This window comes from Ceratotherium simum, chromosome 15 (assembly GCF_057802395.1).
Source record: "Ceratotherium simum simum isolate JZ-2026a chromosome 15, ASM5780239v1, whole genome shotgun sequence".
Lineage (NCBI taxonomy): Eukaryota > Metazoa > Chordata > Mammalia > Perissodactyla > Rhinocerotidae > Ceratotherium > Ceratotherium simum.
Genome location: NC_141914.1, coordinates 23,232,195 through 23,244,756, shown reverse-complemented (window position 1 = coordinate 23,244,756; position 12,562 = coordinate 23,232,195). Strand labels below are relative to the sequence as shown.

At 41.4% G+C, this 12,562-nt stretch overlaps 1 protein-coding gene across 2 annotated transcripts in view; it reads right to left on the bottom strand.

Annotated features, from left to right (window-relative positions):
• CASR (calcium sensing receptor) overlaps positions 1-9,650 on the bottom strand; it is a 29,886-nt gene extending 20,236 nt beyond the window's left edge. For both annotated transcript variants that reach the window (XM_087439427.1, XM_014792202.2), the window contains exons 1-3: positions 9,235-9,650; positions 6,622-6,928; positions 1,981-2,865 (exon numbers count right to left, since the gene is read on the bottom strand). In XM_087439427.1, coding sequence (XP_087295553.1) covers positions 1,981-2,865; positions 6,622-6,928; positions 9,235-9,419 — 1,377 coding nt within the window. In that variant the 5' untranslated portion in view covers positions 9,420-9,650. The remainder of the gene's footprint in view (positions 1-1,980; positions 2,866-6,621; positions 6,929-9,234) is intronic.
• Positions 9,651-12,562: the final 2,912 nt, after the last annotated feature.

Below are 12,562 nucleotides of genomic sequence, written 5' to 3'. Positions count from 1 at the left end.
ACTTTTACAGGAGATCCTGGGAAGTAAGGAGAGCCTAGAAGTAAGGATTTTATGAGCCCGAAGCTGTTGCAGAGGATGAAAACTGTTAACCCTAAGAAATAAGGAACAAAGAAATGGAGATGAAAGCATCTAGTTGTACCTGGAATACTTCTGAGATTTTCAGTATTATGAGCTACTAATAATGTTCCTTCTTCTGTTTATGCCCGTTTGCTTTGGGTTTTCTATTGTATGCAACTGAAAGCCCCAATCTTGACCCAATCACTGTTCTTGGCTTTTTTCTCATATGCCCAAGCTTTGGCTTTGGCCACCTGGATCTTACTTCCTTGTCTGGGAGAGGAGTCACTGAAGAGCAGAACAGTCAAAATGCCCACTGGAAGCCTCTTTTCTCTTTAACCCCGCCCTGATCCTGCAGAGTTTTCAAGAGCTGGGTCCTCCTTCCTGGGGACATGGAATGAAGGAGAGGAAAGACAATAGTAGTTACTACTCAAAGATTGTCCCTTCATTCCTCCTTAAAAATTCACATTCTAGCATCATGGATCCTGAAGTCTTCTTGGTCTTTGACCTTCATTAGAGCTCCTCTTTCTTTGCCAGAGTGGGGGGCGGGATGCAGAGCAAGGAAGGAAAATTTAAGTACCTCACAGAGATTAGAAACTTTAGCCAACAATGATGTCTGAGTGAGATTGTCCCCACACAAGAAGGGCTAAGAACTTGCAGGTTCTGGCTCATTCTATCAGCCTGGAAAGTCATTCTTCATCTCATGAGAATCTCTAAAATGACTGACATAGGTTATACATTCTGTGTTTCTTGGTATCTTTTCCCAGGGGTCTGTGGTGATTGGGTTCTGTATACAAAGCTATTTTAGTTATCATTTTTTGCCTAATTGATTGATTAATTAGAGGCATATTGAAATCCTACTATAATAATCACCATCTATTTAGAGCCTGAAAATTTACAAATTGCTTTCACATATATCATCTTATTTCATCTACAAAAGAAACTTGGGCAGAAAGCAGCTAGGTATTAAGGCCATTTTATAGATGGAGAGACCGTGCCTTAGAGTAGTGGCTTGCCTAAGATGATGCAGCTAGTAAATGAGGCAGCTGGAGCTGAAGCTGGAGGCTGGGTCATTCAACTCAACTGGGATTTTTTCCCCCCACTATCATGTGCTTTCTCTGGTAGGTCATCCGGAACTGAGGAAAATACAAAAAGAGTACAAAACAGTCTGAAAAATCAAGGTACATACGCAAGACATGAATGGCTATGTAGGACGTAAGTGAGGCCAAACTTTTATCTTCAGAAGTTCTATGAAATGAAGAAGATTACGATGTGCCTCCCACATGTAATTCAAAAATACAAAACAAGACTAAACTATAAAATGAGTGTAGGAATTCTATGTAAGTTCTGATTATTTTCTATGAGAAGTACTTCAGTGCTTCTTTTTGAAATATCCAATACCAAATCCTTTTAAGAAGAGGTTTTTCCTGTGCCCTTGATTTGCCTATGTCTTAAGCTTAATTCGCCTGTTGGGTGGTCCGGCACAGCCTGTGAGTAATATAATAGCAAAAATGGTGGCTAGACACAAGAACACTTAGCATATGGAATGTAATAGGTACTCCACAAATACTTGTTACTCACAAGGGAACAATATCTTTAATTTAAGCATTAGAAAAACACTCCACTCAGTACTAAATCTGTTCCAGGATGTTTAAAAACTTTTAGGGGCTGTATTTTAAGTATTCTGAACCACTGGACTAAAGAACAGTAGAGCTAAGGCTTTAAACAGATAATCAAATTAAATTACTATCAGTTTTGCAGAAGTCACTTGCTCAGACATTTGAAAAGGCAATTTGAATCCAAAGCTACATTAGTGACGTCATTTAGATATTGCCTTTTTTGAGGTAACCACTTTATCTGTCTTGCCTGGATCAGCCCAACTCTGTTTTACTACACAGCAAACTGCTATCTCAGTGAAGGATGTACCTGCCAAGCCTCAACCTTCTTGATGTCTGCACAGGAACCATTGGTGAAGAGCCCTCTCCCAGGTAAGCAGGTATATATATCTTGCAGGGCATGAGCAATGGAGTAAACCGCTAAGTAGACGTTGTAAGATATTCGTAAATGTGTATAATCCATGTAAGGAGTCTCGACACTGCTAATGTTCTCATCCCCTGTACAGAGAGGTCGGAAGGCAGTGGAGCTATTACTTATCCTGCCGCCAGCTTCTTCATGACCTCTCAGGAAAGTGTCTGAGGGTAAAGGTCCTTTAACACTTTCTTGGAGGTGGCAGTTAAAGGTTTCTTCCCAAAACTCCTTGGCAAAACCATTGTGGACAGACTTCCTGGGATGGACTTTCTGCAGGAATTCCCGGAAACCTGGGATCTGCCCAGCCTTCAAAGCAAATCCAATGGTGCCTCCAACCACGTGGAAATACTCAGGCATGGCAATCAAGGAAGAGCTGGCCCAGGCCTCGCTAGCCAGCCAGATCTTGCCCGTGATATTGCGCCGGACGATCTCCTTGATGAGGGGTTCAAGGTCTGGGCCACTGGAGAAAACGACGATGACTTTGGCTGTGGAATTCTGGATCACCTCCACCACGTGCTGGATCTCTTCCTCATCAGAGTACTGGGAGATGAGTTCACTGAAATCAATGCAGATGTCCCTCTCCTCAGCTTCCTCCCGGAACTTCTCAATCCCTGGCCGGCCATAGTCATCATCAGCTGCAATTGTGCCCACCCAGTTCCAGCGGAAATATTCGATAATGTCTGCCATGGCGGTGGCCTGGTGTTCATCATTGGGGATGGTACGGAGGAAGGACTTGAACTGATTCTTATTGCTGAGGAGTCTGCTGGAGGAGGCGTAGCTGACCTGGAAAGAACACAGAATTAATGAGTGAGTAAAGGTGCCAGATGAGCCTCAAGGCTGTGTGGAGGTGGCTTTTTGAGTATTCATTAAGCAAATTTATCAAATACGTTGTTCACTGCAGACAGGATGAAAGAGTGAGAACAACCAGAATCCGTTCCTCTCCAGTGTGAGCACTCAAGCATCTGTCAGTCTATTGGGGAGCATTCTAATTGCCCGAGGGTGGTTCTTCACAATGCTACCTTCAAAAATGGGTCTGGCCATGAAGTCAATCCGACAATACTAGGGTCTACTTATCTCTTTAAGGAGAGTCTTTATGCACTGTTCTGTAGTTTCTCCTACCCTCCTCTGTGCTGCCTCATTGTTTATAACATATCCGTTCACATCGTTTGCCTATTGGGTCCACGCTCTCATCTGAACATTTTAGCTTCCCCTTTAGTCTGATAAGTACTTTGTGCATGACTCACTTCTGGAAGGAATCAGGTTGCCTATGGGTTATGACCCTAAGGCTCTTCGGAGGAGTCCCAAGGGGTTCCCCTTTCCTATTCTGCTAGTTTCTCTCTTCCCGTCTCCGGCTATTCCCTCTCTTCCCTCTTCTGTCTGCCCCCGCCCCCAATGTACTTTAGATAAAAGTATTCTCAATTGCAGTCATTTCTAAGAACTGTTTATCTTTTAGGCTCAATTAGCTATTTAGGTTCATCAGGCTCAATTCCTCTGCACCACAATAACAATGATGTACCTCATTAAATATAGTCAGAAAAACATCCTTTCCTCTCCTGGCTTCTCAGTGAGTTCAACCACCACCCAGAACCCTTTCCTCTGTTAAGTTCCAGCTGATGGCTGAAGCCTCTTGACAGGCTTTTGATGTGGGTCTCCAAGACCTAGACAGGCTGAAAAGAAATGCTGGAGAAGCTGCCTTGATGTGTTTCCACTTTCTTAAGACATAGCCAGTTCCACATTTGAGCATGGGTGTGGGCCACCAAGGGGAGAAAGCCTTACCTATGATGGCAAAGGATCATTGCCTGAAGAAGTATCCAGATGTCATGGAAAGCATTTGTGCAGAGCTTCCCAACCTTTCATCACATTGTGGCAAACACAGAAGATGGGGTTAATGGAGGAGGCTGACTAAACATGGAGGAGGTGCTCTGACCACCCTAGGCTTCCCCTAGCTATCCCAAACTTAGAGGGGATCAATATCTCGGCAGGCTTTGGCTCATTTGCAGCACCCCGTGTGTCCTGGCTCACCAGTTAGGAAGTTCCAAGGTACTGGACCATTTCTTCTGAAGTCCAAAGCATTTTTATACTTAATGGAATTTCTTCTTGGTAATGAAGCAGTGTTTAACATCTCTTGTTCTCCAGTTTTCTAGAGAGATTTTTAAACTTCTCAAGAAAAACAAGTTGAAGACATTTGGGTGAATGCCTTTTTAATATTTCTCACCAGTTGAAACAGTTTTCTATGTTCAGTGTTTTAAAATGAATTTTTCCAATATATTTCTTCTTATCAATGAATAGTTTCTGCATCAAAAACCTAAAAGGCATTGGTATAGGAAAGATCTGGACCAACTTTTCTAAAGGGCAGGTATGATTTTTCTCACAAGAGCTTTGAGTTTGGAAGTTATACTATGAATTTGACAATTTTTTTTCTTTTATCAAAATAAGCCCCTTCTTGCTCTACTCTGAGAGTTCATGAAGTAGGTAGGTAGTTAGATTAAGTAATTTGTTGAGATGTTATGTTTTTAGAGAGCTCCATTTCCAAATCCAAACAACAGTCTTCTGAATCACGTTTTTGCAAATGAAAAACCTACTCAGGCGTTTTTTAAATTCATCCATTATTGCTTCTTGATCTTCTTTTGAAAAATGGGCTGAAAAGGGTTTTAAAGGGATAAAAATGACAAACAAATATATCCGCCATGGATACTTGTCTTAAAGAATGCATTTATAATATTTGTCCAGTTTTTAAAAAGCAAACTAGAAAAGTGGGAGTAAACACCACTTCATTATCCATCCCCCCAAAAAAACCCTTAAAAACACACAAAACTTTCTTATTGTAAGAGGGGAGAGTTTCATGAATGATTCGGAAAACTTCTGACCACAACTTGGTCTAGCTGATCTGTTTGTTCCATCCACTTGGTGGCGTGAGTGGCATAAGAAATGCCACCGGGCCTCTGTCCCCACCCGGCAGAGCTGTGGTTCCCAACTCTGCTGCACACTAGAATCATTCTACGGAGCCTTTAAAACTCCTGACGCCTGAGTCGCATCTCATATCAATTAAACCAGGATCTCTGCAGGGTAAGACCCAGGTATCATTATTTTTAAAGCTCCCAAGTGATTCCATCATGCAGCCACAGCAGAGAAACACTGCAGTAGATACACTTACATCAGTTTGACTGATAATCATTATGGTCTTTTCAGCACTTTTATAATTCATATTCAACTTAACCTTATCTTTCATCCAAACCACAAAGAACGAAAACCCTCCTCTTCACTTTCTTTATTTACTTGATGGCAATTACATCTTATGCTTGTTGGCCACAAGAACTTACTTTAACTGTGTATTTAAAATAATCCTGCGCAATATGCCAAATTTAAAAGATGCATATTTGCATCTTGCCCAACACATTTACTGATGTGGGCTTTGTTAGATCATTTTGGCACAAAAGTTACAGAGCCAGGGCTTCCCCATGGGAAACACCTTTAATTCCCTGAAGTAAGGATTCGGGAAATGATGATAAGACTTCTCAGCTATCATGTGTATATAAAGGGATAATGGCTATCACCAAAGAAATAGAGACCTCCCAACATAGAAATGTGAATTTATGAAATGTACTCATATAAATTTTAAATATTAGACATTGAAAAAATAAAATTAACGTGGGATTTATAATTTAATTTAAAATTTGATATAAGGGATGTATCACAATTGAGCTGACTCTCCCATCCACGGACATTTAGGTTGTTTCCAATTTTTCGCTATTATAAAATGCTGTCATAGATCTATAAATATTAACATGAAATAAGGTTTGTTCTATAGTGTCAAAGGGGAAAGAAGCAGGTTATAAAATTTTGACATTTAGAGCTTGCTATCTTTTTTTTGGTGAAAAAAATCTGCAACTTTGAACAAACGTTTATTAAAGCATTTGTTTCAATGAACTGTTAGTATTTGAAAATGCAGACGTCTCCCCCCCAGGCTGAGTTCCTACAGAGTAGAGACTGCTTATTCATATACGCTTTATAAATACTTTTTGAATGAAATAGAATATTTTCCATTTCTAGAATGTGCAAGACAATGATTAAGTTCCTGTTTTGTGAGAAAATTAGCTCTGCTTCTCTCTGAGCTAAACTTTCAACTAGACAGTAGAGAGGCAGACTTTTAAGGGAATAGGATTAGAGACAGACATTTTGGGTTTGAAAGGTGGGATTTACATCATATGGTCTCATTCCTTTTAGTAAAGATCATTTACTAAAGGAATGGAGTGGAAAATAAATAACTGAACACTTTGGAAAAAAAGACGAAGTTTTATACAAGGTATGTTTAAATGAATTTTGGAGGGGTTGTGAGGGTCTAGTTGATGTTGCTGGCACTGGGGTCTCAGAAATCCCAAATGGTCATGATACAGTGCCTGGACTAATTAAAATGTGTTTTGCCAGTGTAAAGCCAGAGATAGGAAAATAGCAAACTATATGGACACTGGGCAGGGCACTCCTCCGAGCCTGCTTCCCTGACCCCTACCCACATTGCCCCATCCAAGAAGGCACGGGTACCTGGGGAATGTAGAAGAGCCCCAGCAGGTTTGCCACTGCTGTGGAGATGCCCGAGCCAGTTGCTCCCACCACAGCGATAGTAGAAGGGATGTGCTCTGAGCAGTTGCAGAACTCATCAAGGTTCAAAGAATCAATTTTGTTCTGGGCCACAAAACTCAGAGTGGCCTCCAAGGCTTTAGAAACGGTGTTGCAAGTGTCGAATATCCTGTATCCCAGCGTCATGTTGGGAAGAAGGGCCGGGCTGCTGTTTATTTCCTCTATGGCAAATATCATAGCTTGTAACCAGCGAAACCCGCGGAAATTATACCTGGAAGAAAGAAGAGATGGAAAGAAATGGAAGGCTTTCTGGTCAACTGTTTAGAGTAAGGACTGGTCAAAGCTGGGTTTGAACTGTGGCTCTGTTACTCTTTGGTTTCATGACGTCATGTTTTTTGAGACTCAAAGTCCTCTCTGTAAAATGGGGATAACACCTACCTCATAGGGTGGCTATGAACATGAGATGATTATGTACAGCTCTCAGCATGGTATCTCAACAGAGTTAGGGAGTAATAATAATGAAGGTTGTTATTAGTAACAGAAAGATAATTTGTGTCTGCTTCATGCAGAAAAGAATTTGAAGTAGCTGATGTGAGGTTCTTTAATAAGAGTAACATAAAGATTTAAAAAGAAAAAGGACTAGGGAAAATATAAATAGATTAGGATTTTAATATGTGGGAGCCTAAAAATAACTTCAGATTTGCAGAGTCACAAATTTAGACTATGACATTCCTGGAGGTCAAAGGGGAAAAGGAAATCAGTGATCTCATTTTTGTAAACAAACAAACAAATATTATGCATTGGAAGGCTGTTCACAAACAGTGGTTATTTCTGGGTGGTAGAATGATGAGTTTTTAAATTATGTGCTTTTGTTTTATTTATACTTTCTATTTTTAAAAAATGAGCATGCGTTGCTTTTCAAAGAACATTATTTTAAATAAAAATCAAGCAAATTAACAAAGAGAATTAAGGTCAGTGACATAGTTTTCACTCTCCCAAGACTTGGCTCAGACTGAAGGCTCAATAAACGTGCTGATTCAGTATATCAGTGCCCCAAGGAGAAAACGTAATAGCTCTGCAGGTTCTCTCTTTATATCATGGTTTCACTACTTGACCTCAATGACAGGAGGTGAGAAATACAATGTTATAGAAATACAGAAATACAATCTGTTGTTTAGGTTCCTAAAAGTCCTGGTTTAATTGTTAACGTGACATTTTCTCTTAGTCATTTTCTTTACGTTTCCTTCATTTGTTTGTTTAATTACTTGTTTTAAACTTGCAAAGTTATTAAGAGGTATATACACGGCACATGCACAACTCTGTCCAGCAGGGTACAACAAAGAGGATATTTGTCCACCCAGGTTATGTGAAGGATATAATCAGCCTCAGTGAAATTCTGCACTTAGTTTTTCTGCATTCATAAGAAAAATGTGAAAATGTTATCTAATTTGCTAGCTCTCATTAGAATGTGAACAGAAATCCAGTTTTCTTAGAACAATCCTAGTTTTCATTTCCATTTTCCAGGTATCAGGAAGACCAAGGAAAAGTGCTGGATCCCTTCTGGAAGTTGCAAGACTCAGAGAGAAAGAGCTTCTCTCTCCTAGAAGATGGATCAGGACATGGGGTGCAGTAATGGTCTCTGATGTCCAGATTAAGGGAGGTGATATACAGCCCACTGTACTCTGCAGAAGTCAGATCCTATTTGAAGGAATTGTGTCTATTTTTAGATGCCATATCCTAAGAGTCATGATAATTAGGGAGCATCAGATGGAGGGCATCCAGAATGGTGAGGGGTCTGGACATCATGTCATGAAATAATTGTTTAGAAAACTGAGACTCTTTGACCTGGAAAAGAAATGATTCAAGGGGACATGTTAGCTGTCTTCAAATGGCTGAAGAGAGAGGTCCACTGAGAGAGTTAGATGGATTCTGTGTTTCTCCATCTGTGTTAGATGGATTCTGTGTTAGCAGGGGGATTTCAGTTTTCTATAAGAAAGACTTTCTAATGGGAGTGGTTCCAAAATTCCATGGGCTGCATTTCGAAGATGCCTGGGTCATGCCACAATGATGACTCAGTTACCAAGTGACCAGGCATGTGCTCCAACAGGCCATGGATTTTTCTACTCAGTATCTTTGACATTTTATTTTTGGCAAAAATTCCTTAAAAAAAATTCTTTGAAAAAAAATTTATTTAAATTCTTTAAATAAAGATTCAGCATGAGTACCAATCACTATTTTTTGTGTGTGTGTGTGAGGAAGATCAGCCCTGAGCTAACATCTGCCAATCCTCCTCTTCTTGCCGAGGAAGACCGGCCCTGAGCTAACATCCATGCCCATCTTCCTCCACTTTATATGGGACGCTGCCACAGCATGGCCTGATAAGCGGCGCGTGGGTGCGCGCCCGGGATCCGAACCTGGGCCACCCAGTGGAGCGTACGCACTTAACTACCACGCCACCGGGCCGGCCCCACCAATCACGATTTTTGAAAAGAGAGAACTAAATTTGAAAAAATTCTTTTGGGTTTGGTACAGCTTTTCTCCAACCACCCAGAAGATAGTCTTGGCTCCTTCCCTTACCTGATACATTCCACAGACTCTGGCCTTGATTCTAGATCTTGATCTTTGGCTGCTACTCCAAAATGGATAGGAAAGAGCCCCCCGAGGATAATGTCCCCTTTTTTCTGGGCTCGCTGGTCGGGCCCATAGGCGGAAGAGCACGAGGTAAAGGCCAAGAGGATCAAACAGCAGCTATAAAACGCCATAGTTCTGCTTTGTCTCCAGGGGGGAAGACAAGAGTGCTGGTGTTTTGGGGGCCCCGAGGACTTTCCCCCTTGGTACAGTTCACTCCCTGTGGTGGGGGCACATGTCTACAGAGCAACTAGTAATAAGATGGAAGCCATGGTGTTTGAAATTCCATTTCTGCCTTCTCCGCTGCAGACTAGTGAGGTGGGTGGTCCTTGAGTCTTTAGAAGCCACATCATGTAGAGACTGTCTGTGATGCTTCCTAAAAGAAAAGAGAGACAAAATGAATTCAGCTAAGCCTAAATCCCATCTAGTTATGATGAGTGCAACAGAGGTGGCTCAGAATTTCCATTGAGAGAGGCTGAGGGATAGCAGGTGGGGAAGGCATGGCTTGGAGTCTTCTTTTTATAGCATTTCATGAAAGGTACAAAAATTTCAATTGCCTGTATTGGAGAAGGACTGTGTTCAGCTGTAAGGGGCCACATTTTAAAGAGGCCATTGATAAGCTAAGGCCTCCACTGATGCTGCCACTAGATTTTAATCCATTCATTTTTATGCATGAATAATGCACAGAGTTGGCCTGGTAGTAGCAAGATAATATTAATGATATTTTATTCAGCACATATGTTCTTACAGAAAATACAGAATGAGTCATATTTAGGTTTAAATCTGACTTTAAATCAAACCAAAATGTCAGAAAAGGCCACTTATTCTTTATTTATTAGCCCCCCTTTTCTGTGCTTCCTCATCATAGATCTCTGGTTCCAGCTTGTAATATGACACTCCATAAACCTTTGAAGAACAGTTCTTGTAAAGGACGCAGATAAATCAAGGGTCAGATTATACTCTACAAAGCTCAACAGCTGGATCTGGGGAAAAGTCCTTCCGCTTTAGCACCATTATCCTAGTAGGAACTCTCTGCTCTTTTCACTCTATCTCACCCACCCTGTGGGTCAATTACCAACTATATGTCAGTGTATCTAACTACAGACCCTCTGCTGAGGTTGAGGCGCAAGCATTGAACTGTCAACTGGACATCTCTACCTGGATGTCCCAGAGGTGCTTCCAACTTGACAGGCTCTAAACTCACCTTCCTCCCAAACTTGTTTCTCCTTCACTGTTTTCTATCTCAGCAGATGACGAGCCATCCACAAAGACACAAAATAAGGTGTCATCCTTGCCTCCTCCTTCTTCTCATCATTGCCCTTCATATTCAAACCACCACCAAGTTCTGTAGATTCTACCTCCTAAATCTCTCTGGAATCCATCCACTCCTTCCCATTTACAAGGCCTTCTTAAGTCCACCAGCATTTCTTACCTGGATTTCTCCAACTATTTCCTAACTGCCTTCCTGCCTTCAGTTTTATCCCTTTGCAGTCCACCTTTGCAAATCTTTGGATGCCATGGAACAAGTGGTTTGGAGCACAGGCTCTAGAGTTAAACCTGGCTTTGAAGCATAGTTTCACTATTTCCTAACATATGACTTTGGGAAAGCCACTTAACCTCTGTGATCTCAATAAAATAATGCATGCAAAGCCATTAGCACAGTGTAACTAGTAAACTCACAGAAAATGCTAACTGTAATGAATACGTGTCCAGCCTCACTCTTGCCAGTCTTCCCTTTGAACTCCACAGCCCAGCCACACCGAACTCCCTTCAGTGCTTCAAGTACACCAGAACTTTTTTAGATCTCACACATGCTGTTTCCCCTCCTTGGTCCCTCTAGCCTAAACTTTGCCTGGAAAACATCTACTTATCGTTCAGCTTTCAGATGTCCTTAACTGCGGGGGCATGGCTTGGTGAACTGTGGAGCCTTTGTGTGAATGGACAAAAGAACTCCTGTGGGGCAGACACAGCCTTGGGCCAAGGTGTCCAGCTTGGGGAGTGGAGCACAGGCCATATTTCCACCCTTGCTAACCCCTTAGTTGTGCAGTGAGCAATTTATAGGATTCTTCAAGGAGGCCTTCCCTGGATTCTCAGACTAGGTAGGTTCGCCTGTTATAGTCTTTTACATCTTGGATCTTGGAGGTCCCCTCTTGGAAGATTCATCATACTTTACTATAATTACATGTGTAAATGTCTGATTCCAGAGCCCAAGCTCTTAACCATTGTCATATGCAGCCACTTGCCCTTTAGGAACCACACCTTACCCCTCAGGAACCCCAACCCCTCCTCCAATAGCCATTCTAGCACTGGGCCCCATTTGGAAGGAGCATCCCAATAGACACTCAACATTCATGGAATTGTCTCCAATAATGTCTGAACATCCATGACCATCCTAGTTCTCTGATTCTAGTCCTGCTTTTAGATTTTTGGGTTGGACCTTGGTCATATATTCATTCATTTAATAAGTACATGTGCTAAGGCCTGGGAATATAAAGGTAACAAACACACGCATGTACCCTGTCCTCAGGAACTTCCAGTGCAGTGGACAGGCACACTGGTGTAGAGGATCAGAATTTACCTCAACATTGAGCAGTGAAAAAAAAATATTGTAACTTTGTTTTCTATGACTACATTCAACTTTACGCCTCAACATTTAGCACGGTGTCTAAAATAGTAACTCCCAAATAAATGTTTGTCGAATGAATGAATAAAAAGAGAAGGTACTTTGGAAAGAGATAGAAACTAGCATTTATTGAACCAGGCATTGCTTTAAACATCCAGTCTATTTTAAACTTCACAACTGTAAAGAGGGCAATACCAACTCCACTTTCTAGATTAGGGAATAGATTCTCCATATTTTCAGCTTACTCAAGTGAGAAATTCTGGCACTTGAAATAAGAATGCCTCAAGAACTCGGAATTTTATGGAGTCCCGTGTAGTGTACTGATTTAGGAGAGGGAACATTACAGCTGGCTAGGGTGAGTCACTAAGACCTGCGAAATCTTTCTTGTGAAAGATTAACCACTTGGAGAAGTTTATTAACTTCATTAGCCCATTCGACAGGAAATTCATGGCCAGAAGTAATAGACGAAGGAGAGATTTCAGGTCAATTTGCAGCAGTTAACTCCATCAGTCTCACATAATCTCCAAACCACCCTTTTTAGTCCAATTACCAGGATCTAATTTGCTTTCAAAGCTGAGATTCATTCTAGATCCTCCCCCTCCCTTTCCTCCAATATCCAATCACTCTGTCCTGTTGATTCTACCTTCTCTCTTC